The 27,181-nt window shown below is 36.3% G+C and overlaps 1 protein-coding gene across 1 annotated transcript in view; it reads right to left on the reverse strand.

The window, feature by feature from the left end:
- Positions 1-931: 931 nt before the first annotated feature.
- Positions 932-27,181, reverse strand: part of LCP2 (lymphocyte cytosolic protein 2) — a 33,635-nt gene continuing 7,385 nt past the window's right edge. The window contains exons 3-21 of the mRNA XM_026858167.1: positions 27,087-27,133; positions 17,830-17,895; positions 16,891-16,922; positions 16,028-16,062; positions 14,501-14,699; positions 13,682-13,782; positions 12,395-12,464; positions 12,095-12,178; positions 11,372-11,397; positions 11,264-11,283; positions 11,057-11,161; positions 10,148-10,178; positions 9,502-9,514; positions 8,346-8,466; positions 6,073-6,122; positions 5,124-5,227; positions 4,195-4,272; positions 2,975-3,130; positions 932-2,245 (exon numbers count right to left, since the gene is read on the reverse strand). Of these exons, the coding sequence (XP_026713968.1) occupies positions 2,123-2,245; positions 2,975-3,130; positions 4,195-4,272; positions 5,124-5,227; positions 6,073-6,122; positions 8,346-8,466; positions 9,502-9,514; positions 10,148-10,178; positions 11,057-11,161; positions 11,264-11,283; positions 11,372-11,397; positions 12,095-12,178; positions 12,395-12,464; positions 13,682-13,782; positions 14,501-14,699; positions 16,028-16,062; positions 16,891-16,922; positions 17,830-17,895; positions 27,087-27,133 (1,461 nt within the window). The 3' untranslated portion in view covers positions 932-2,122. The remainder of the gene's footprint in view (positions 2,246-2,974; positions 3,131-4,194; positions 4,273-5,123; positions 5,228-6,072; positions 6,123-8,345; positions 8,467-9,501; positions 9,515-10,147; positions 10,179-11,056; positions 11,162-11,263; positions 11,284-11,371; positions 11,398-12,094; positions 12,179-12,394; positions 12,465-13,681; positions 13,783-14,500; positions 14,700-16,027; positions 16,063-16,890; positions 16,923-17,829; positions 17,896-27,086; positions 27,134-27,181) is intronic.

Consider the following 27,181-nt stretch of genomic DNA (forward strand, 5'->3'; position numbering starts at 1 on the left):
AAAATATTTTAACTTTAAGTCAAGTCATCGCTCTCTTATCTCAGTTGTGCTCTGGAAAGTGGGATAAAAAACAGTAAAGGAGGAACTGCAACTCGTCATTTGATCTGCCTTCCTCATTCTAAACATGCTGCCGAGGAAGGGGGACAAAGAGCAGATTACTTCTGGCAAACTGAAAATACTTTCATTCTAGTTTCTGTAGTGACTTTCTAATGCAGCTAGCTAAAAAAGAAAGATTTAGTGGCCTAAAAAATCTTCTTGGCCCAAAATTTGAGTAGCCAGTATTTTCATGTAGTTCATTGCAATTGACATTCAATCATACGTTACTTGTAGATGTTTGAATGTTGAGATGTGTTTCTATTCATATAAAAATATATTTATCTGAATAATCAAATCAAGCTTTACTCTGCTGAAAAAAATAAAGTTTTATACTTTGTTATGCTGATCTATATTTCTTCTTTTTTTGCTAATGAGATGATTTAAAACTAATAAAACACAATTCCATAGGAGGTATTTCTAGGTTGTCAGACTTTTCAAGGCAGTGCAATGGAATAGAATCACAAACTCCAGCTCTCAGAATCAGTGGTAATATGGGGGATGTTGTTCTTAATTTTAGCTTTTTTTGAAAAACATACATAAGTGACTTTTCTTTTGCAAGATTAGTAGTAAGCTCTTAAATATTGGGCTAGAAACAGGTTTTGTCAGCTGAAGAACTTTTTTAATTTTCATCTTTTGTTTTGACTCATAGTTGCATGGAAATGAAATTCACAAACTTTGAATTCCAGTTCCTAGCTAAATGTATTAGAAGGAAGATAACCTTTACAAAACATATATATTTAAAACTGTTTATGAAATCTGATTATTTTATCTGAGAAGCTATACAGATTACATGGAAGATTTTTTTGTCTTGAATTTTGTTTCAAGTGTTTCAAATGATATACACACAAATGGCTTTAAAGGAGAAAAAGCATGACAATGTGTAATATAATTATCAAACCAAGGTCTTGTCAGAAAACAAAGGTTACTAGAAAACCAAGGCAAAGAGTTGGATAAATCCCACTTACCAAAGGAGAGTGAAAAACTCTTAATATAGTATGCTTCAATGGTCCTCAGCTGCAACTTATATTTTGGAACTGGGAACATTGTTTTTCTTGAAAAAATTACACTAGAAACAGAAAGCAGTTATATAAGAGGAACTAAGTTTAGCCTGATAGTGTCTGTCTTCTAAGAGATTTGGGTGTGTTCTGCCAATTAGGAATCACATGATGATAATCTTGTTGATATGTCTACTATAAAAATACTTGCATGATTTAAAGTCAGAAAAACACAGCTAAAGAGAGGTCTGTGTTAAGGGAGAAAAGCTTGTTTCTGGGTGAGGTTAGAGGATTCTCAAAGATATGTTATTCCAATTTGTGGGCTAAGACATGCCATCAATGAATCATCAGCAGTATGGCAGAGAGAACATGATATCTGCAGATATTTTATTTTTCTAGAATACTGTGAACAAAGGCATTTTCATAGCACAGACGTAGATCTTGACAAACAGATGCAGATCCAGGGTTGAGGATTTTTTCTAGAGTCACTGAAACCTAGATGTCTTTAGGGTCCAGGTGAGAGTCCCACTCTTTTCATAGAAGTGGCCATAGATAGATTTACTGGGAAGTGGATCAGGGGAAAAAAAACGGGCTTTTCTTGTCTTTTGTCTACTCAAATTTGACAAGGTTTGGGTCTACTCTATATGCATAACATAATTGCTGCTGCAGTTCTGATTTGAGAAATAGCTTATGTTTTTTCCTCCTATGAAAGCAGAAGCTTGTATTGGTATTTATTTCTGGGTCCTCTAATTTGACATGGAAATAATTTCAAGAATAGACACATATGTTGGAAGATAAAAATTCTCATGTACACTATGATTAGTAGACAGTAATAAACACATTGTAGGAAAACCAGATTTATAGAGTACTGCATTTAAGGCATAATTTAAAAATAATGTTGTCCTTTTTACATAAAATTAAAAGGATATTTTATGACTTCATGATTTTAGTTTGCTGAAAAAGGAAATACCCTGAAGTTTACAAACTTCAGTAGGCTTCAATACTATATGTGCTCTTCCTTAAGGTCTCAGTTAAACATGTCCTGCGGCATATTTTAACATGCACTGGTTTCTTGAGCCTCTGTCTTTTCCATCAATCAGAAGAAGAGGTGTTCTTTGGAAGTAATCAATGATATCTGCTACAGAAGAAAAATCCTGTTGGATAGAAAAAAATGAGAAGGCATGATAAAAAAATGTCAGAATTATTAGTAATAGTTTGGAGGTTTTTTTAAGCTCTAAATATTTAGCCATCTTATAAGATGCAATAAATACTATCAGATCAGCTGTTTTCAATCCTGCCACAATCTGTAGATCAATAACTGTTAATCTAGTGTCTATACGATTTACTGCAATGTTGTATAATTAATTTATGCAGTCGTGGTCTATTTAGTACATTCTGTTTGACATGATTGCACTTGAATTTTCAGAAAGTTGACTAATAAATTCAGAGTTCCGACTTGATCAAAACTGCTGACTGAGTCTGTCTGGTGCCAGTAAATCCAATGCAGTATCACTGGATATAAGTAAACCAGCAGTCTGGGAGCAAAGCAGTCAAATTGGCAGATATGGATTTGCTCTCAACTGTATATTTCCCTTATCTGGTATCTTAGTCATAAATAAAAGTTCCCTAACCACATGTGTGTGTGTGTGTGTGTATATATATGGATTTCTAATAGCTGTATTCTAAGACTATCCCTTCATTCCCTGAGTGCAAATAGGAGAATCTGAAGTTACTTCCAGCAGTAACATGCTCTATCAGGAATAAGTCTAAGACAATAAGTAGAATTCCTCTGGAGTAAAACAGCTGCTAGGTGAATTATCCCGACACTTAAGACTGAGACAGAGGATACTGTAAGAGGAAGGGGAGTGAAGAACACACAGTACCTCTTTTCCTTTTAAGCCAGTTCCTAACAAATATATGTGATTTTGCTCCTCGTAACGAATCTGGATGTTGTATACTTTATCTCTGTACAACACCATCAGTACATATGGATGAGTAGCTGTTTTTCTTGAGCTGTCTCTTACCAAGAACGTTCCATCCTGAAAGATGAAAGATGACAAATAAACGTCACTTCTGGGTTTGATCAGCATAACAACCTTAACTAGAACACCCATGCTTTTAAGTGTTTTTTCTTTCTTAAATCTCTTTCCTTTTAGTAAGAGAAACTGCAGTATTACAGAGATTAGGTCATTTCTGAAGTGTTTTATCTTTCAACTTACTACTTAAAACTTTACTGTCTGATACAAATGCAGATTTTTAGGGAAGGGAGGAAAGGTGTTCTATGAGGGAAAGATTCCATTAAAGGAGGAAGTAAGATATCAAAGGCCAATCCTCACATCACTTTAACCAGAAAAGAAGTTAGTTTCTGGTAAATCTGATCTATTTGCAGACAGCCAAAATAAATGATAGTATCTCTGTAATTTTGGTAAAAACAGTGATATCTTTCTCTCTCTCTCTCTCTCTCTCTCTGCTTTTCTTCATTTCAGATCCGTTTTAATAAGTCTTCCATTGAAACACCCTTTCTTAAAGGCATTGGATATGATTTCGTAAGCTGGACTTTAGTACAAGTCACCGAAATGCTGTACAGTTGTCTTCAGCTCATTGCCTGTGCTCTGAAGCACCACAAACAGATTTCCCACAGTGTTGGGATACACTTTGGTTTATCTAGACACACATAGTTAAACCTGGGTTTCATCTGTTTGAATCTGTCCTTATTTTTCTGATAAATATAGCCTAGAAAAGGCTGGGATTCATCTAATCTAATTCAAGCTGTCTAAAACTTGCAATCTGAAACAAATTCCTCACTGGCGACAGAGAACTATTTCCAGAGAACAAGTCACTTCTCAATAAGAGAGGTGAGGTGAAACTGCTTTCTGGAGACACAGAATTTGTTCTCTTGGACTATGGAAAACAAGTCTTCATGGCTGGTTTAGACTAGATGTGTAACTTTTATGTGAGTAAAGATATTCAAGGTGAGTCCCTTACTCTAAGTATCTACATTGGGGCTATAACCTTACCATGTTATTTACCTTCACTCTTCAGATATGATTGCAAGGACATCTAGCTAGCAGATGGTGAGAATCACCAACAATTTGAACAGTACCTTGTTTATTTTTCGAAGAGCTGCTTCTGCTTCTGGCCGGGTAACATAAGCAACATACCATTCACCATTTAGTGAGTCCTATGGTTTTTGCAAGAGAGGATAAAGGAGAAAGTCAGCTGTCAGTGAACTAGACTGTGATGTTAACAACATACTAATAGAGAGAAATTTGAATGTGAGGGATATTTGGGGTTATATGCAGGATTTCTGAAGGTATGAGCTTCAGGGATTATACTAGTATATATTACTGGATGATAAGTGGCACTAAATGATTTTAAAACTCACTTTGATAAATTTGAAAATATTAAAGACCTAGCTATAATATGTCTGAAAGTAAGCTAGATAAAAAAAGATTTCCAAATATTTTCAGTAAAAGATTTTAAGTGACATTTTCTCTTTTGTCTGCCCGGGACACTAGCATCCTTTGCCTTCATTTCTCTGGGGTTTCTTAAAATGATTTTATTTTATTTTTTACTTTTTAACTATTATCTGAGACAATAACACAGACTTCCTCTGAACATGCCATGTATAGTTGCCCAGCAGTGTTATCACCAGGAGTGTATTGCTCTAAACTTGTCATATTTAAAGAAATGTGAAACAAAAATGCCCTTACAAGATATGAATTCTTTGCTCGCCAAGGTTTTGTGGAAGAACTGAATATGTAATGCTAGTCAAAGGCAATTGTGCTAAACAAGTAATCCAGCAAATAAGTATTTTTCTTATTTTATTCTACTGGGGTTTTGCTATTGTTTTTCTTGGTGAAAACAGAATAAGGCACTAGTTTGACACAGAAGAGGAAACTGAAAGCACCTACTAACATCCTGACGTGACTATTAACTAGAAAAACAACTTTGAAAAACATTCTCTCTCTCTCAAAATCAGAAAATTTGCTGTGTTTAGCAGTTATGGTTAATATTTGTAATGTTTTGTACCTGATCTTCCTCCATGTTTGTTTGGTGAACTGTCTGTCTGCTAGGAATTGGCAATGGAGGTCTTATATCAGCTGCACCTCTGGAAGGAGATCTGCTGTTGTTGCCTTCAAAGATATAAAAGTAGAAAAACTGTTAAAACCAGGAAAATAATTTCATCTGTGGAGTGCATACAGGTTGTACAATCTTGATTTTATGAGGCATGAAGAATTTATTTCACTTTGATACTGAGACATTTTGATTGATTTGAAATCAGATTTAGGCTACTGTATGAGGACCAGGTTCTTTACATAAAGTCCCTGTTCACCAAGGATGAATTTAACTGAACTCTTGCAGTTCAGATTTCCTTAAAATCAGATTAACTTGAAATAGAGGTTACATATTTTTAGCTTCTGAATGACAATTATGCAGTTGCGAGCATCTCCAGTTTCTTTAGAGACAGAAGTAAAGTTGTCTCTGCATTCCTTGCCTTCTTAGCACATAGCAACTACAAAATTGAACCAAGTCAATGGCAGGTGTTGCCATATGTGAAAAATTATTTTAAAGCAATTGATTTCTAAGGTTATTTTATTTTTTCTTGTTATTACAAGATAACAATAATAACCATATTTCACATGGAAAGTGTTTTCTCCCTTTTTTGAGAGTATTAGTATATCACAGCATCTTTCAGGTAGTGTTGCTCAGCTCTCAGTAGTGTTAGCTATATTGAAAAGATGCTTATATGAAATTTTGACAGTGGTTTAACTAGGCAGTAAGCCCAAACTTAATGGGAAAAGAACTCTTAGATTCAGACTAAGTTACACAAGATGGCTTTCAAGAACTTGATAGTTTTCCATTTACAGTCCAACCAGAAACATCTGTAGAACAAGAAGATTATATTAACTGCGCCAAAACCACCTTTCAACCTCCAGTCATTTTTTGTACAAAAAATGCAGGAATGCAGGATACAAACCTAGATGTAAGCGTGGTGGTAGTGAGCCACTCGAAGATAGGTTTCTAGCACTGTTTAAAAAAAAAAATAAAATAAAAGGTAGTTAGTATAAATACAGCATTGCTATACAACCTTTCTGTGCTCTGAAGAACTGATCTGGACTTTGTGCCTGTTCTAAAGAATGTGAAATCCTCTTGAGACCTATGCAGGATGAGGATAACCTTCTCTTTCTTTTAGTTTTTCTTTCCTTCTTTTTGTGTAAGTAAATCCACCATTACGTTTACTTGAAGCTCAGTATCGGGGAATAATGTGGAGAGAATCAGTAATGGGCCACCAAGACTTCTGTATCAGGGTCAATGCAGAAAACTACTCCAGCTTGTTGAGTTCTCACAGGGAATGATTGTTTTATTTCCCTAAAGCAGGAAACACAGGTAACAGCTTGCTAAATGTTTTGTTCTATGGAGTTCCACTTACAGAGTAATTTTTCTTGTGGCTTCTATAATACTGTTGATGAAAATGCTGTTTTTCATCATCAATGTTGCAACTGTGAATGTGGAGCTACTGGAAAGAGGCCAGTGAAGGGTCTCTAGCATGATAAGGGCATGGAACATCTCACATATGAGGAAAGACTGAAGGACCTGGGACTGTTTGGCCTCAAAAAGAGAAGGCTCAGGAGGGATCTTATTAATGCATATAAATACCTGAAGGGAGAGCCAGGCTCTTTTCAAGGGTGCCCAGTGGCAGGACCAGAGGCAGTGGGCACAAACTGAAACACAGCAGGTGCCCTCTAAACATCAGGAAACATTTTTTTCTATGCCGGCAACTGAGCACTGGAGCAGGTTGCCAAGAAATGTGGAGTCTCTGTTTTCGGAGATACCCAAAAGCCGCCTGGACATGGTGCTGGGCAGCCTGCTCTAGCTGCCCCTCCTGAGCAGCGGGCTTGGACCAGGGGATGTCCAGAGGTCCCTGCCAACCTCAACCAATTCTGTAAGCTAAGAGATGACAGTGGCACAGAGCTCATACCCACCGCACCATAACACTTCATCTGCCTGTGCTTTTCCTCCTGTGTTCATTTTAATGCATTTTTGTTAGAAAATGTACAATTTCTTTTCATGGCCTGATCCCAGAACCTACATCCAAAGCTTCACAAAATTAAGAGTCCAAATCTTCAATTTCTATTTTTTTTTTTTTTTTTAATTTCTTCACCTGTTTAAAACAAACTGCCTGCATGCTTTTCCTGTACAGTTCATATTTCTCATTTGCTTGAACAAACTACAAAAACCTCTGGAATGAATATGTTAATTATGTTTGCAGAACAAAAACACCCTGTCATGACTTGATTTTTGGAAGAGAATCGGCCAAATGGGAGCCTCTACTATATCAAAATTTGGCAACGCTCTTTGAATATAGGCAGAAGTGTTCATCATAGGAATAGTTTGTATTTGCATATGACCTTGCTATTGCTACTGCAATATTTGTTCCACTGGGATGTCAGCAGTTCCAGGAGATGATGGTAAATGTGAGAATTCAAAGAGCCATTAAAAATATACAGATATTAGAAAATGTACTTCAGACTTAGACATAAGGAACCCACTAACTCAAAGGCTAATTCTGTTGCACACTACATCAGAAATCAAAATTTAATTAAGGTCTCTTCTATCTAGCAAATGAAGACAAAAATAATTCAAGCAAGGTTCACAATTTTAAATTGGAATTATTAACCATTAGAGTAAAATTTAGCAAAAGGGTACTGAAATTCTTTCAGATTCTTCTATAGACAACTAAGGTTGAGGTTTTTTTCAGTTTTGAACCAATTTATAGTCACAGCTCTAGAACTTAGGCTCCTAGAGTGTGCAGAGTCCTTTTAAAGAAGGACCTCTTTGACCTACATCCTGCATAGTTTTGTAGGAGATGATCCCTTCCCAAAAGGGCTTATTCTTATGGATCCTGCAGGCAATGGGAGACATGTCTTAAAAATGGAAAAATTTTACCATGTAGGCCCTAAAATACTTCCTTGGCATAAAACTGGGAGATTTACATTTTTTTCTTGACTGATGTACATTATCAGCTTCACTGGATGGAGAGCTTCAGTTGTATGAAGGATTCCCCTTGATAGTAGGAACACAGATTAGCATGTAGTAGAGGCAAGGGTATAGCCTGAGAAATAATTGACTACTACAAGTAGGTACCTTGTGTTCATCTGAGAACCCTATAGCCACGTACATACTGTTATTTGCTAAATTGCAAAGAGATTGAGATTCAAAAGGAATGACACAATAATGGGTGAAACAAACCTTTCTGCACCAGGCATGCTGTTGGATCCGGGCTTAGGTGGAGGTTTGATAGATTTGGATGGGAATGTATTGGAGCTGTATGGGGGCAAAGATAGCTGTGGCACTGGTCTTTGGGGTGCAGCTGTGGAGAGGAAGAGAAGGAAACTTATGTGAGACAATCTTAAATGAGGTAAAGTTAAGAAATGCTGCCACATTACTGCTGTTTAATTAGATAAACGTAATGGAGTAAAGTATTCTGTAGAGTCCTTGATATATTAGTTATAGATTATAAATTAATATGGTCGACTGAGAACTTAAAATTAAGTATTAAAATTAAAAATAAACTGGAACAGGCTTGAGCAATATTTACATTTTCTAACTCCTGTCTTGGATAAGCCACAGTTCAGATACCTTACCTGCTGTAAAGCTGAAGGTGGCATGTAACCACATGTTATGTTGCTTCTAAATAGTGGATTTGAAATTACCTTTTTGAACTTCATTCCTTTGTGAGATTTCTCACATATTATCATGAACAACAGCATAAAATAAAACATTTTCTTTCTGCAGTGTCCTTAGACCTCCACTACTGGTAAGAGGGGAACATATCAACCTCACTCTGCACAGCTTACATAGCCCTATTCTTTATGGAGACTTAGAGGGAGTGATAATTTGTAAATACTTGACCAAATGTTCTGTTTCTGTTATGGCACCACTTTACCAACTTAATTTTAAGAACAAGGATTCTGAAGTCATTTCTGAATACTATTATTACATGAAACAAGTTCTGCTTGTGTTCATTAGAGTAAATAACATCACACAGAAGACTACTACCAGCCAGGTTTGAATGTTTTGTTAAGAACTGGGAGCGTACCAGGTTTACATGCCTAGCTGCTTGATGCTGTGTACAGATCACAAATCTCGAGAAGGTGTTTCAAAATAAGAAATTCTGCTGTCTTGTAACTGGCTCACTGAAGGAAGCTGTTAGCTATAGATTCCCTGTGTTTTGCAGCTTTGATATATAAATGCACATGAAGTACTTTATAAGCATTCTAAAACCTTTCAAGATACAACCTGAGTTTTTGAAATGGCTCTAAAGAAACAGCTCTGAGAATTACTTTTTTTAGAACTAAGAGAAAGAAAGATTTTAAGTTTTACAAATCACTGTAGAAATACTTACTTTCTTCTTCTTCCTGGGGAGCCAAAAGAAAATAAACTTTAGTAACATATAACACAGGTTTTAGGAATATTTTACAAAGCAAAAACCTGAAAGTGAATTTTGAGTATACAAGGACTCTAATATCTATACTGTCACTTTCATCTAAAATGCTGGGGTTTCTATCTTCATGCAACACCAAATAATTTTCGAAGTTCTTGCATTAATGTGCAGCTATTATTTAAAAATAAACTGTGAGGTAGATGTCAAATAATGGATCTTGACCCAAAGTAGTCAGAAACCCCCAGCAGAGTTTCTGAAACTTTCCTCATTCCTTCACTAAGTGTAGGCTCTTAGAGTTATCTGAAAGTGAAATCCTTAGGTCAGCTTAAACTGAAAAAAAACCCAAAATCTAGTGTAAGCAAAATCACTTCTATGTCATAAAAAATCTGGTCTAATTCTTCCTGTTATCTTAAAGTACTCAGTGATTAAACTGAGCTAGACATAGAACTGTTCAAAAAGAAACCATGTGCTGTGAAAGATCCATGAGTATTCATTATAACTGCTAAAAGAAATTAGTTTACCTTTTCCAGAATTATTAACTTATATGGGTACTTAATTTTATTGTAGTCCCTATACCCTTAAATCTTTGCTTTGAGACTATACTTACTCCATTTTTTTTGTGTGGTGGCCAACCCTGCCTGAAATGAAACAGAGAAAATGAAACATGAATCATAGGTGAAATGTTACTCATTCAGTTTGTGTGCATTAGGTCATATTTTCAACTAAGATGTGAATTTCTAGTAAGTTTTACAGACCCAATGAATGCAGAAACATTTTTTCCTCATAAAAAAAGTATCTAAGATTCTAATTTTCAGCCATAATCTAAGATGTTATGCTAGTCCTTAGCCCATCTTGATTCTATCAACAAGGAAAGTGTCAGATGAATTGATTATAAGATTAGAGCTTAAAACAAGTTTTTGTAATGATGAAACATTAGACTTCCAAGTCTTGAACTCAGAGTACTTAGCAACATTGCCGGAGCACATGATAAGCTTTCCAGTTTTTGCTTCTCTAGAAATTTCCTGGCTGAGTAGCAGATCTCAATTACTTTATCGTTTTATCAGTCACACTGTTCAGCCCACAATATATCTAGAGAATGATCTGGTTCTGCTAGAGAATTCTGTTTGCTACTAAGGAGTTTTGCAGACTAGTAAAATCAATGGTAGGAAAGCAAAGCTTTCTTTTTCTAACAACCTAAATAAAATAGCAATAGAACTTATGAAAGAATGTTCCCTAGAGCAAGAATATGATCTGGTGGTCATATATATTTTTGTGCAACTTGGAAATGAGTCATGCCCTACATAATGCCTGTTTCAGATACGACACAAGAGCTTTTTCTGCATTCAGTTTTCTGTAGCTTACAGCACATCCATGCATATTCATAAAGCAAAACTTTGATATCTGCAGATATTGCTGTCGTGCAGTAGCAGTAAATTATACTATCCTGTGTTGCTTATTCACATTTTTGTTAAATTTAATTTATCCTTTATTAAATTTCAATTAAATGGACACTTACTTTACAGGGGGTTGCTTCCTTAGAGGAGCTGGATTGCCTCTTTCATACCTGTCGCTTGGTGGGACAGGAGGTTTTGGCATCATTGCTAGTTGTTCTCCAAGGGATCTAAAGCAGGAGCAAAATGATCAAATAAAGGCAAAAAGCTGCTTACTAATAACTGGTTAATACTGACATCAAAAGTCTCGTTTCCAGAGGCAAAACTCTTACCTGAGCTGTGAAGTCAGAGGCTGCAAAACAAGAAATAGTTAAGAGAATGTGTAAGTGTATCAAAATAGGTGAAAAACATCAATATGCACCAAACAAGAAAGACCTTACCTTTTCAGGAAAGCCTGGCTTCCTCCCTGAAAATAGTAAAAGCTTACATTTAGAAAAAAATTAAAGTTAAGATAATTTAACTTTCTATGAAACAAACAAGTTTTGAATATCATCGAAAGTGAATTTTGCAGATTGAAGCACTCAGACTCCAAGATGTAAGCCAGGAAAATATTTGCAAGAGATGGCAACATATCAATATCTCTTATTAAAGAAAAATGTTAAATTTTCAAAAAGTGTCATGTTTTATAATCATAGTTTCTATGGTTCAACTTTGAATTACTGGACACTTATGCCATTATAATACAGACTAAAGTGTTTAGATAGTAAGTAAACATCATAGAGTAGTCTCTTTAGAGTCTTTGTAAAATACAGTTTTCAGGACTTAAAGAAATGCCTTTTTTTCCCATTTTTTCGGTTCTCAGCATTCTTTTAAGTCTGGGTGCCAGATTACATATAGTAGCGTTGCAGCATTTTGTGAGTTTTGTATGCAAAAGCCACTTCCTCTTTTAACCTACTATTTCCTTGTTCATTCACTTAAGTATTACATCAAATCTTTATTGCACAGTGATCTCAATGTCTTTCTGTTCAACTAGTCCTGAGCTAGGGTTGCTACTTTCTAGATACAATTGGCTGAGTCTTGTTCTTTTGCATGAAAGATATTCAAACTGATATTTTTGAATAGTTAAAAAAGCCCTATTGTTATTAGCATAAGCACATACTGACCTGATACGGGGCTTTCTCTTTCAAAAGGTGGAGCAAGGCGATCCAGTGGTGGTTTTGTGCTTCTGTCTATTGAAGGAGCTGGGGCTAAACACAAAAGCTGTGTAAGATAATGTGCTAGTATGGGTCAATATACCTATTTTTTTTTTGGCATAGCCACGAATTGGTGTTACTTCTCAGAATAACAAGTGAGGCCTCTGTATAAATAGTAGAGGAGAGTGGAACTGAGGAGATCTAGACAAAAGTGAAGTGCTATATAGCCCATGGGAAAAGCTTTACCAAGAGAAAACCAGCTGTACTTACGTTTCAAAGGCTTGATATTCCTGTCTCTACTCAAGTCATTGTTGCTTGGTGGTGGAGGAAAAGCTGGTAGCTAAAACAAATATTTTGCATGTGGTTAAAGTGTGTCTTCACCTTTCTGTTTTAATTTTAGTATCTTAACCACACTAGATCTGTCAGTCTTTGGTACAGCACAAGGTCTCTGCTCAACGCAGGAAGGATAGGAGCCATTAACGCTCCTGAAGAATGACCTACGTATGTGCTTTTTTTGTCAGGTGCAGAACTGGTTTCATCTGTTTCACCTCACAAGAAATATTCTAGTGGGATATTATCTTTGGGGAGGGCATGAGTATTGTCAAAAGAAAAAAACAGGAGTTTCAACAATGCTTTTGTATCTTTGCCCCTTCAATGCAGCAGGTGTTAGATTTCAAAACTGGTATTGAAATTAGTGGGTGTAAATTTGAGGTTGAGAAATATGTATAAAGTCTGTGCTACTGACTGTTGCTGACTGAGGCAGGGGGAGAAGGGGCTGTTCTTTGTTCCTGGGAGAGCTGGGGTGAAACAGCATTGCACTGTCAGTAGTTGCAAAAGATGTTTGCATCTAAACCTAGACTTCGAGACAAATGCCTCCCAATTCTTATTCCAAAAAAATAGAGCAGCAATTTAGGACAGCAGTCTTGAGAACTCATGACACCTTGGAATCCTGTGTGTTTTATATATATGAACTATGACAGTGGGTCAGACCAAAAATCCCTCTATCACATCCTAAAATTACCTTTACTTGTGTACTTGGATAGGTCTAATGTATATTTCTTCTGGCATACAGTGAACCATTAGTGCCAGTTGTAAATAACACAACAACTTGCAATTTTGAAGCATTCACAGTACCAAGAAAAGGAAAAAAATCTAGGTCATTAAGGTTCTAATCATACAGTCTCTTATACTTTTATGTGTTCTTAGTTCAATTGGACAATTGCTAGAAGTATAGCTGGGAAAGATTTAACTTTTTTTTCTTTTTACAAATATCACAGAAACACAGGCTTCTATTACAAATCTGTAATTTACATGGGAGAAGCATTCACAAGTGGGTACAAATTTCCAGTGTAAGAAACATCCAAGTAATGGGAAATAATTTAATATATTTGTCCCACAAAGTTAATTGTTTCATAAAAAAATGGCCACCCTGTAACAGAGTTCAAATCTATTTTGATGACTGAAATTCTTCTGCCTACACTATCTGAATAAAAATGGCATTATTCTTAAGAAGGTACTGGCAAAGGAAATAGGTGAAATATCAAGAGAGCAACATACAGAAGCACCTCTTCCCCCAAATGAGGCTGGTACTGGGGATGGGCCAGGTCGCTGGGGTGGTACTGGAGGCTGATGTGATGATCTAGTTGTTGGAGGCCTGTCTAAAGAAAACAAAAATCCCAAACTAAACAATTATATAGAGTTTGGTTATTTTATTCCCATTAGATCTTTATGAAAAAGAGCCCTTGCAATAACCTACATACACAATATATCATAGAGATATTGGTTTACTATATAATGGACAGTTGCTTTATGATTAATGTTGTATTGGAAGTTACAGGCTCATCTCTTCCTTTGGTGGTGAGGTGACTATCTGCTAGTCCGTTGGCTCACACCATTTATTTTCATTCACTTCAGTGCAGTGACCATGAAACACCAGCCAGTCTAGATGGCATTTTTGTACTCCCGCTTCATTTAAAAAATGACAGGCAGAGAAATCTGATCTTTTCTTTTCCCAGTTTTCACTAGAGTTTTTGCCACCATTGTAACAACTTGGTCTGTTCAAGATTGCACCACCAAAGCTAATACAGTATGCGCATAACTTCATGCGGATTCAACTCAAAGGCCAAATAACACACATATCACACAAAATTAATCTTTAATCCAACAGAGCTTGTCTGAAGTAGAAAATTTAGCTTTAAAAGGCACAAAGGTACTGACATGCTGTAAGTCTGGGTCACTTAATCTTGTTCATGAACTGTACTGTTGACTCCAAGGAAAAATCTTCTATATTCAATTACCAGCCATCTAGAATGTGACTGGTAATATGTGAAAACATCATTTAAAAATTAATAACAACACTTAATTCTCATTAATTACCTATATAATCTGTGTTGTTTGCAAGTGACTTGGCAGGAAATATGACATTGTGGTGTGCTTCATCATTATTGGATGGAGGTGGTTCATAGCCATCACTGTCATGTTCTGCTTCCTCAGCTTCTTCTGTTGGTGATTCATAGTCAGCCTCATCTTCCTTTTCCTGGTCATCATCAGGGCTTTCATAGTCATCATCTTCATCCTGGCAAATGTACATAAAAGATGGGTGCTGTAACAAGATACTAAACACATCAGTGCAATTTCCTTGTGGCCTTTCACTGTGGTATTTTTCACTCCGGAGTGTATCAAGGTTTTAAAACCAGTTTAAGTGAAAAAATGTTGAAATAAAATGGGGAAAGGAAGCAGCATCTTATTAATGCATACAGCACACAACAGTTAAGAAAGGAAACAAGCATCATTTTATAACAACTGCAGTGGAAGGTCTCAAGATCAGATGATAGTTTATTGAAATGCACAGTGCCTTTGGTAACAGACAAGGCATCAGCAAACAATTCAGTGCTTCCTAGAAACACTTTGGAGGAGGAGTTGATGCCTGTTGATATTCATTCTTAATAGCATGCACTCTACAGCCTGCAACTCAACTATTTAAAAATGCTTCAGAAAAAATGAGGTCTTTGATATGAAATTTGGTGCCCTCCACTGACCCAAACCAAACCAGCTTAATACAATTTGTAGGACCTAGTAAGATCACAGTGAAAATAGGGTAGCAGTCATTGCACACATCTGTGCAATCCACCAATGCTCACAAGAAAAAGAATATTCAGTTTGTCATTGGTATCTTGACTGAAAGTTCCAGACTAGCTCTGTATTGACAGAAAGCTCAGGTGCTCTATAGGTGGTTAGTTTTACCTTTTGTGCTCCTAAAATAGCAGCATATCTCCTGCAAACTTAGTAGCAAGTGGTTTTTAAAAGTCACTAACTTTTTGGAAAAAAAAAAAACCAAAACATTGGCAATGGTCAGTTTAAGAGATCTTCATAACCCTGGACTGTGCCTCAGTCAGCTTATTCACTTGTTAGTTTAGTTGTGTATGCACCAATGACATTTACCGATGCATTTTCTATGCTGAAAGGCAAAAGAAACTTCTGCAGTCTAATTGGCTTTAAAAAAATAGATTCTTCATCAAATCAACTCTGAAGAATAAAATAATAATTTGCCACTGAACAACATAGCAAACATTCCTTTACTAGCCACCTCTTCTAAGAGCATGGAATAGGTATATAAAATTGAGCTAAGGTTCTGTGGAGACCTGGTCATAGGCTGTGAGCTTCTACTTGAGGCAGTGGTATAGGACTGCCATTCTCTGCCCTGCCTTACTGGGGGAGACCCTTTTCTCACAGATGAAATTTGCATGCAGCTCTCCAGTCATTCATGCTCCTGCTTCTTTCTCCTCATTCTTATGCCTCCTGCCATTGCTCACTCCATCCGTGCTCCCCAAAGCAGATAATGCCAGAAATTACAGACTTTATGGAAGAGGTAATCCATTCAACCATTAGGTTTTGTATACTCACAAATGAAGACCAGCCACCATCTTCTTGACTGTATCCTGTGTAAAGAAGCATAACCACAGACTTCTTAGCATGTACAACTTCAAACCATCAAGACATAACTTGACAAAAAGGACACAACAAATCCCAGATCAGTTCTGAATCAGAATACTATGTCACAGGAACAAGGAAGGTTTTTGAAAGGCAGGCAAGCTGTCATGAAAGGTACTACAAATAACACTGATTCAAAACTAAGAGTATAGTTATCCTTGTATGAAATATGTGCTGCCACTTCAAGTTTGTCCTATACTTCCAGTGTTAAACATAATTTGAAATAGGATGCTTTCAGAATGAGCACAAAATTCTTATCTCTTTGTTTAATACTATTTATCTTTCATCTCAAAAGGCTTTTTTTAATTTCAGTAGGACTGGGGGAACATGGTAGCTTGCAGAAGTTTTTAAGTACCTGTGGCATACTAAGAAAACAAATGAAATAATAATTCAGAACACAGCAGACATCTAGAAGCTTACCTCTCTAATACAGGGTGCTGCTAGGAGTAGGGGCAGAGGGGTTGAAATATATAAGGACTAATACCATGTATTGGTTTAAAGGAAGGAAGATTGGGGATGTTCATGTAAATGTCTCTGCTCTTGCCTTTCTTCACAATCTTTTTTCTATTTTAAAAATATTTTTTCTTATTGTTCTCCTTTAACTACTCTTTATTCCTTTTGCAAATTCTTTGTGCTCTCATCTTTCCCTGATTATTGTTTTGGGTTCTCTTCCCCTGCCCCCCTCCCATTTACTCTGCCCTGCAAGGATTAATCTAATATTTTAATATTTTAAAACACTTTCTGGTTTTAGAGACTATCTGCCAGTACATACTTACCTGGATTTTCAGGACTTTTTTGTGTTTGGCCCCTACAACAAAGATACAAAAGAAATAAATTCCTTCCATTTGCAGTTCTTAAATATTTGAAGCATACTAAAATATATTGTGAATAAAGGTAAGAGTTAACTTTAACAGAATGAAGTTTGTATATATGAGTTTAACTGTGCCCAAAATGCTAAAAAACACACTACATATTTCACATACAGGATCCCGATGTAAGCTAAACTGTCTTGAAAAAAATTCAAGTCAGTGTGGTTGAGTGTTTAGAAACAACGGGACTCAGTAAATAAATTTATCAGAGGCCCTGGTCCTGAAAATAGAAACGTTCTTTACTAATTCCATTCAAGCTGCTGAAAGTCAAGTTCAAATATTTTTAGGGTTGATAAATATTTTTATGGTTTTCAATTCTAGTTTTGAACTCTAGTTAACGCAAAGGTGTAAAATCGTGTTATCAGATGATGTAAAACCATGTTATGTAGACTAGACTTAGATTTTCATTGTGTGTGAATATAAACTATTCTTTTTTCATGCAATTTTCTTGCAATTTTTGCTCCTTTTCTATTGCAAAAATATTCAATGATAAGTCATAAAGTACTAAAAATTGTAATGATTTATAGGTCTGTGAAATGCATTAACGATTATTTATTAGTGCAATAGTATGTGCCTAGGCTTTATAGCATTCCTAAAGATTCATTTACTCAGGTGGAAAATTGTATGAAATTTGGATGTTACTTGGTTCCAGAAATGGCAGAAGTATCTAGGGTGTTCATGGGCTCAGATTTTGCTATTCTTAACAGATGACATTAACAAAACAGTTTTCTTTTATATAGTTTCCAGGCTGTCCTTCTGACCAAGCTATTACTGATCAAATGGAAAACAGTCCAGAAAAGACATATCTGAAAGCTTTGAAAAAGAAAGCTGAATTGCATTACTTACCATTTTGGAAAGAAGGATAGCCGCCCTTCATTTCTGTTTATTTCTTGACTTAATTTACTTACAATTCTATTTAAAAGAAACACAAAAATAGTTTTTAAAAAATGCATTGAAATTTGTCAGTAATTTTCTTAGCTTCTTTCCCTCAATATTTACTAAATTAAATCTGTTAATTCAGTAAAATTATTTACTATTAATATTGAATTTATCATCTTATTGCAAAGTTGCACTATAGCATATCCAATTGAAGACTAAACTTTTTACATGGATAAAAACCCATATTGTTAGATTAAATTTAAAAATAAACTTTAAACCCAGCAAGCCTTAGCAACTTTGGGTGTGGTTGACAATCACGCACTAGAACATTGCTCTAAATAATGGCGAATGCATTTGTATTATTTTGTATGGAAAGAGCAGATCATGCTTCAGGAATCAGCTTTCTACCAAGCTTATAGTTGCAAAAGCAGGGATTAAATGTACTCTGCGTCTACTCTCTTCCTTTTGTCTCCCTCCCTCCGCAACCAAGATAATACCTAATCCAGAATCCCTCCAGTAAAGAAGGCGAAAAGGTTGATTTAGTTCTGTGTTATAACACATTTGTAGGACAGGGTAGAAATATTCATGGAACATACAAAGACTGTAGCTTTACACGTAGAGATTTTTCCAACTGGATGTTGTTGTTATACTCATGTAGTTTGTACACAGCAGTAGGCTGAATAATAACCCATGAAATGCTACCTTGAGTAAAACTTCTGTCCAGGGCATGCATTTATACTGTTAATATTGCTGTCATCCACAGCCAGCACAGACATCTGGGATGGACAGTTTTTGCAGTGACTGACTCCCCGAGAACAACTCTGAGGTTACAGGACAGTCAGTCCAGATTTTAACAGAACCAAGTCCACTGAGAGCAACAGAATTCTGATCTGCTAGTGTTTTTCCAGTTATCAGGCCTAGCATAAAGGACACAGCCAGCATAAAGATGAACCAATAACCAAATTGTATTTGGTACAAAAGGGTCAGTACATGGGTGAGCACTGGGGGTACAAACAAGTCAGATTATACATAATGGACATCAATCCCACTGACCCAAACAACAACACTGCATGACCAACAATGGGTGGAATAAATGGTGAAATGCAATTTCCTGTAGAAAGGACAGGAGACAACCAATTCAACAACCCAAATACATAAGACCAAGAAAGCCTCATACTGAATCTCTACACAGCCCACATTTACAACAGCCAGACCTGACTGGAGCCCAGTCCCAGGGAGGAAGGAAGGCCCTTCCCCAGCAGGGAACTCTGCACAGGACATCTACCTCACAGACAGACACTGCCCCTGCCTGCAAGGGGTCCCAGCTTTTATCCCTCAGTGGGACACCTGACCTTGGGTTACTTAATGCAGACACCTGGGGCTCCTTTACCCAATGGCTCTGTCTGCCAGGCCGGCACCACCCTGGAGGGAAGCCTGAAGGGAAACTCACCCCCCCTTTGGGAAGGGCTGTGGGAATCACCCAGATATCAACCTTAATTTGGGGCTGGGGGTTGAAACCCCAGCATTGCAGCTAGTAATGAAGTTTGCGTTTATGATTATTTTGTTTCACATAAGGTTTTTGTTTCAAAGAAAGCTTATGATGAGTCATGGTCTGATTCTTAATTCTCAATATTTCTGGGGAAAGTCCCAACGAGAAAATCCTGTGACAACAAAAGCAAATTGGTTTAAAAGATTCCATTTTACTCGTAGCCTATATTACCTAGATCTGTCAGAGGTAGTAATTGTGGAAATAAAAGAAGCATGGAAAAAAATAAGGAACTTAACGTATTTGTTTATTTCAGATTCTAAACTCTGTAAAATCTTTATTGTTTGTTAGTGCAGAATTCTTTTCTATGCATCTTTGATTTGGTCAATCAAACTTTATATCAGTATTGTAAAGGGTTTTTTTAATGGCCACACAGTTACCACTCTATTTTGTTTTTCTTTCTCTTTCATATCTTTTTCTGCTACACAGCAATAATAATCCCCTAGTTTTTTCCAAATGACCTAATTTGTGCATCTCTTTCATGTTTAACTGCTTTTCTGGGCTGGGACTTGAGGAAGACAAATTTTCAAGCAATCTAATATTTTCAAAAAAGCCAACAAAAACATACCGGGTTTTTTTTGATCCTGAACCATACTAAAAATCTTTTCCTTATTTTGATTATCCTTTCTCTTGCCCTTTTTACTTTCCTAATACTTACCTTACTGTAATTCAAACTAAAAGACAAATTCAGGGAATAGCATTGCTCTGTTTGATTATGGAAAGTGCTATAGAGACTGATCAGACTGCCAGCAAGATCAGAAGGATAGATCAGACTATAGGGATATAGGGATAGATATCAGACTAGGAATAGGAATCAGACTATAGGGATAGATCAGACTACCAGCAAGTATCAGAGAACAAGCAATTTCAGATCAGTATGATCGTGCTGTCTGAAAAAGATGAAGATGAGTCATTTGACATTAAGGACGTGTACATAAGGATCCAAGTATGAAAACCAAAAAGAATATTTTTTGGTTTTTCTTTTTTAAGAGAATACTTAGCAATTTTCTGTTTTGAAGCAAATATTGTCATACTTGTCCCTTTTGAAACAAGCACATGCACAAATGTTAGTAATTTCAGGATTACAGCTGTCTAAATCTGACACTGTTACCCAAGCAAATCATATAAAGCAAGAAAAATGCCAAATTATAGGCACAGAACTCCTCTTGCTCTTCTTTCCCATGCAATGAACACTCCTCTGCGCAAGAAATTGCCTTCTGCTGCAGGTGATAAGGAAGGTGCTGTGTGAGTAATAGATTCTACATGAAACAGTATCAGGAAATGTTCCGGGGTGAACAGTGCACTGCATATACCAGTGCTTTGGGTAAAAAGTGGGTTACGGAACTTGTTTGTGGCTTATTCTCTGTTGTAGAAGAGGTAGAGGAAGGATCTTTCTTCATATTGTGTTTATTTTCAGCTAGAGAAGTAAAACTAAGATCACTGGGTTTAGAGCTAATAATTCTTTTAGTTGAGACCTCCATGGGTATGAACGAGACCTGAGCATTTGGAACCTTTCTGGATTAAACCTAGGCTAGCTGCTATGAGGATTTACACCAACTGGCTTTTGAGGAAACATTGAAAGGAAAAAGTTGCTCATCTTATCTTGCTGCCAAAAATTAATCATTTGCTGCTTAAAATACAGTGTGTAATCTTTATTTGAAATGTTTCAAACCAATGGCTCAGAGAGGTTATTAGAAGAAAGCAAATTTTAGAATGGTAACACTTTACAAGCAATGTTATTACAGAAGATGGGTGTACTGAGCAGCTGAGTCTGTAGCCATGTGAGGAAGGAAGTGCCAAACCACACTGCTTTCTGAGTTGTGGGAGTGGATGATAGGAGAGGATAAGGCAACAGCATTTGCAGAAAATGTTACTCAGACTTCTCTTTCTCTTTCTAAAAAAAAAAAAAAAAAAAAAAAAAAACAAACAAACACACAACCAGCCCCCAAAAGCAGTACTCCAAAACTGTCTTTTGTTTGCCTAACTGCAGATATTGTCGTGATTAGAATCCATTCTACCTATATAAAGGTAGATAGATATAAAGAAATAAAGGACTTAAGATGGGTGAGAGAGACGGAACTCAAAGTCCTCTAGGACCGGGAAGTTGCGTAGTTGCATATTGAACACTGTCAAGAGCATAGTTTGTGATGAAGACTTTGCTTTGGCCTTTGAGAAAAGCCTGTTGGGCAGATGCAATGCTATTTTGTTGGCTTCAAAACTGACTGATTATCAATTATGTTCTAAACCTTTCAACAGCCTTTAGAGTCTCATCTGAGAGAGCATGTGTGCACACATTCACCTCCTCCCATGGCATATCTTTTTAAAAGAGAAAGGCACCATAGATTTCTTAATTTTTAGGTTTGTACTTTGACTCTTCTGAAAACAGGACTTTCAGACTGTGCCATGTTTGCAGGCTCCAAATGTGTCCCATTCAGAACTCAACACATTTATCATGTTAGAACAGACAGGTGCAATTATGTATTCTAGCGCAATGATGCTCTTTTTATTACTGGAAATTTTCACAAGTGCTATGGGATATGCCATAAGCTTTCAGACCAAGCCAGCAACCTGCCACTAAGGATAGCCAAAGAGATCAATAGCTCATAGTACCTTGACTTACTGAAAAATTGGAAATGTTTTCTCTCAATATAATAAACAATCAGAGCAGCAAAGACTAACATCAGGGTTTAGATCACGGTTCAGGTATCGACCAACCACCAGCATTATTTAGAATGAGATCTTTTCTTTTTCTTGTTTATTAATTCTGACCACATTAAGTAAGGCACATTCTGTTGAATGCATTTTAAAACATTTTGCAAGACTCACATTTGTTATCCACAAGTATAAACCTTTATGACCTTCTTTGACTGCCAAGTGATAATGAGCAACAAGAAAACCCTGTGTCCCTTAAGCTGTATCTTGGTTTCTTGTTTCATTAGATTTATTATCAAAATTATAATTGCACCCTCATAATTAGGTCTGAGTTTCATTTAGCACTTAAGACAGATGTTCAGTGTTTGCTCTGTGTAAAATATACCATATCCCTTCCCTTTTCCACCAATATACCACTTACTCTTTCAGGATACTGTGTGTTGGTGGTGAAGCTTTGGGTGTGCATGTTAACCTAGTGCTATTAATATTAACTTAAATGGTTCTTTCATAAGGTATAGCAAGTAAAAGAGTAATATGAATGAGCTAAACAAAAAATATAATCGTTTTTAAGAGTTTTTCATATTGTTAGAAAAATGCCAAGTGTTAAGCATAGTGTATGTTTGAAGAAAATGGGTTGCAACTGAGCTAAGCTATTAATAACTGACAAATTGTTAGGTCAACCATAATGCAGTCTTACTTTGGATGACAGCTACATTCATGATAGCCCAATCTCTAAAGCTGATGGTTGTGTCATTTATTTTAATTTTTCAGTGGGGAAAAGGAGAAAATGTATGTGTTAGGCATTCCTACTAATAGAATATTTGGCACAAATGTTGCTGCTCCTTAAAGGTCTGTGGCAATGTAATAACTTCGGGATAATGGCTGAGTATCTCCTGGGCCATAGATTTCCACTAAATCTGAGAACAGGTGAAGTAGGGAAAAACCCTTCATGGTCTGGAACCTGGAGGTTGGGTTCCACCACATATAATCATGCAGTATCAGGTCTTCAGAGATGGATCATCAGTGCCATGGCAAATCTGTGTAGGTCATGGGAACAGATAGGCATATATCTTTTCACAGAATTGAAAATTATGCTTAAATTCTTAAGATATGGTTAGTATTCTTAAAAGTAAATTTTTACCAATGATTTAAAGCTAATACTCTGTATCTTCAAATAGAAATTTTTATGTTCAGGTCGAAATGTTATGTGGTGGCATTTTTTGTTTAGATGGAGCACTGCCTGAAGCTCAGCATGTGTCCAAGTACTGCCTTTTGAACCAGAGCCTTAAACCAGTCCAAGAATCTCTCCTCACTCCCTCATCCCTATGTTCACCCAAAGCAGTTCAGCTACAACACAGAACTAACAAAGATCAAGTGGCTTTTTCCACCTCCCTCTTGTTTAAAGGAAAGGGTAAAAATGAAGTGGTGAGTGAGCTGTACTCTGCCTTTTGCTTTGAGACTTTATGCCTGAGATAGACCTTTGATTCCACTGTGCACCTAAGTAGCAATGAAAGAAATATTTCCATGTTAGATCAAAATATAGCATTAAGCAAAGTTAATTTTCTAAGCTTCTTCCTAAGATTGCTTTAATAGCAACATAAGTGCAAGAGGTCTCGGGGTTCTAAAGAGCGACAGCATCATCAGTGTAAATATTCTGAATGAGAGTAAAAACTTCATATTTATGAGAAGCCCCAAATGGAAAAATAGGTTCAAATCTGTGGGTTTACTTAAAGGCCTAGATGCTGTGAGGAGAGGGCACATGGGTTTTCAGTTGTCTAATGCTCTGTTTTGCATAGCTTTATGCATAATTCAAAAATGAGGACAGCTTTTGGTTTTGATCCTCCCAATTACTCCATGACAAAGTCAGTCTTCATTCAGTCTTCATTTTCCATCCTTCACCAGAAATAATGCCCCAATAGACGTGCAGGACAGATTTCCTTAACCATGCCAGTAAAGGTCACCTTGTGTACAAGACCTCAGTGTCTCTTACAGGCATACAGGAAAGTCAGGTGGTGACTGCAGACAAGAATGGGAACTGCTGTTGAGGTGAATGGACTGTGGAGTCTGTTATGATCCTTCAAGAAATCTATCTGTGCATCTGCAGGTGCAGTGAATCCTTATCATCCATTAACACTTTTGCCTGCAAAAGAATTGCCTGAATAAAACTTGCAGGACTGTCTGGATGAGTCAGCCACTTTGATACGGTGCCCTTATATATGTAAACTTCTTAGCAAAGTTTTCAATAAAGAGTTCAGCCTTCTTAATGGAGAGTTTTAAAGATTTTATGAAGTATTTTAGTTTTCAAAATAGTGCTTAAATCCTTTTTTGATACTTGAAAATAAGCCAAAAGAAGATTCATGAAGATGTGCACCTGTAACATGGCTAGTGGAGATTAACTTTCAAAATAATAATTCTGTTAATAATAACAGAAGATTGTGGGGATTTTTTATTAGTTTCAGGAAATGGCCCAACATACTTTGTAATGACAACTGTTACCTACTTAGGCACTTCAAGATTCTTGAGAACGTCACAGAATCATCCCCAAGTAATGTCATAGTTATATTCAAAACCTGATCAGCAGATTTGCTCAAACATACATATTTAGTAAAACCACACTCCCAGCTCAGGAGGTCTATATGGGTGCAGGCTGTGGTTTGCAAACCTTGTATACTTGCAAGCACTGGGTTCTGTTCTCAATACATGTAGGTCAGCATAACCACGCTGAATTTACTGGAGAGCAACCTCTCTTGGATATGTGGGTTTTATTCATTCCACTGGCCAATGCTGTAAGTGTGATGCTTGATATTTATATTAAGCATTTTTACAGAACGTGTTCAGATCTTAGCACTGTTGTGAAGTATCAGGTACTAGAACTACAATATGCTAATCTGTATTTCAGCTTGTAGACAAACTCTTCTTACAAGGTGAGGTTCACATTATGATATAAAAGTGAGGTGTGAATGTGTTCTAAGTAAAGGTCAACAGTAAGCACTTTCCATTTTGGTGAGAGCACAGAGATTCTCAAGTCATGAAATTAATGTTTAAAAAATGACAAGTTCTTCTACCCATGAACTTTATTGTCTTGGGTTTGATTTTGAGGGGGGTTTTGGTTTTGTTTTTAAATGGCAACCAGTTCTCTTTCCTATTAAAGCTCTAAATTCTTGTTTTAAACAGTGGCATTACATGGAGGACCCCATATCACACCAGCCTTTTTCCATGTATATTCACAATATTTTAGTGAATTGTTTCCCTGTTTGTGAGGCGAAAGTTGAGAACAAAAGCATTAATTCCAGAACTTCCATTCAGATTTATTAATTCACTTATTTATTCAGTTCTTCAAGTTGTGCACCAAGCTTCACTCTTCTTTTAAAGCTCTTTTTTTTCAAGTTCTCTTCTTGTTGAGAAACCCACAAGATCTGACTAGAAAAGGCTGTTCATTTTCTGCTAGGGTGTTACAAGGTAAGTGGACTGTGAAAACCGAATTTTCAAAATATTTTTAAGATATCAATAAATTAGACAGGGAGATATGAACAACTCCACATTGTTAAATTTCATTTTAACTATTCACCTTTGATATTAATAACTCTTGTATGCATGTGTCTTGTATGCGACCTTCCACTGACCTTTTGACTCATGAATTTGAAAGGAAAGCACCACAAGTTCTCAAAATTAGAAGTTTGAACAAGGAGAACATAAGGCAATGTTCTGTTTGGAACAGTTATGGAGGTGAAAATTATCAGGGATTTACAAGCAATGTGTTTTACAGTGTGGTAAGATGAGTTTTTCACAGACAATATGCTGTAACTCTGGTGTCTCAGTCTCAGTAACCGTAGTTAAATGTTGCTTTTAATTGTCAGTAAGTTTAAAAATGCTGAGATCGGGGCATCTTTTTTATAGCATCTTGGCTCCCTTATTAATTCATCATACACCACCAATCCCTATTATCAGGAAATTTGTTGTGTGAAAACACAGGTATGATCTTAAGAAACATGTCGTGTCCAAGGCTTTCAAGTTCAAGTCCTTGCATATCTGATCCAAACAGAGGTATCCTCCTGCCCTCAGATCTAGCCACCAGCTTACCCATAAGTGCATGAAATACAGACCACACAGGTATTTCAAAATTCTTCAGTATTGTTAGCTTCACCGAAACATCATACACAGGTTCTGACACATCAGAAAAGGCAAAGCAGACTATGTCCCATAGCAAAATCAAGGTATGCAGAGAGGGAGTGAGTGTGGAACTGGGAAATGAGCAACAAAGAAACTGACATGTTGAAACAACTAAATGACTTGAATTCCTTTTTTTTTTCATCCTTTCTTTGTTTGGAAGACCATAAAGGTCTCATGGTCACCTAACCATGTGTCTCATTGTTAGGAACCTCTTAACTTACAGTTTAAATATGTATCAGAGAACTCATAGCAAAATAAAATCCTTTGTTTTTCACCATGAAATATGAGAAGAAGCTAATTACTCTGTACTAAATAAGATTATTGTATTTTCATTTAGTAACTGTTGTGAAATTATGAAAACTATTCAGATAAATACAAAATTTTTCAAGGCCTAATCCAGAAGAGATGAGGAAAGCTATTTAACACTGAACCAAATGTTCCTGACTGATTTAACACCTGCCTAAAGGAGAAGCACATGATGAAAATGGATTGAACTCCCCAACTGTACATACCTGATTTTTTTATTCCTTTGAGTTAGTCAAAAGTTAAGCAGTGAACAGTTAAATCATATTTCGAAGGTAATATTGGCAAAAAAGTTTAACTGTGTAGCTGCTCTCAGTCAAAGAATTTATGGATGAGTTCTTTTGAACATCCCCCAGAAATTTTTTTTGTATTGTATCATTGTGCTTGAGCAGTGATGACAACAATCCATTTAGTTTGGAACATCCTTCTTTTTCTCACAGGACACCGCAATTAACAGGTCTCTAACTAATCACTTGCCTGATATTTCCTATGAGTTTTCCCTGCAGACCAACTAAAATAATTTTTAACGTTAAACTGGTTTGGCTTTACTTACGGCACTCTGAGTTTGGGAAATTTCTGAATATCATTTTCAGACATGTTCTGAAAAGGAAACACATGGTATATATGACAAAATCGTTCATGGAACAC

This window comes from Athene cunicularia (genome assembly GCF_003259725.1).
Source record: "Athene cunicularia isolate RWA chromosome 13 unlocalized genomic scaffold, athCun1 chr13_part1, whole genome shotgun sequence".
Lineage (NCBI taxonomy): Eukaryota > Metazoa > Chordata > Aves > Strigiformes > Strigidae > Athene > Athene cunicularia.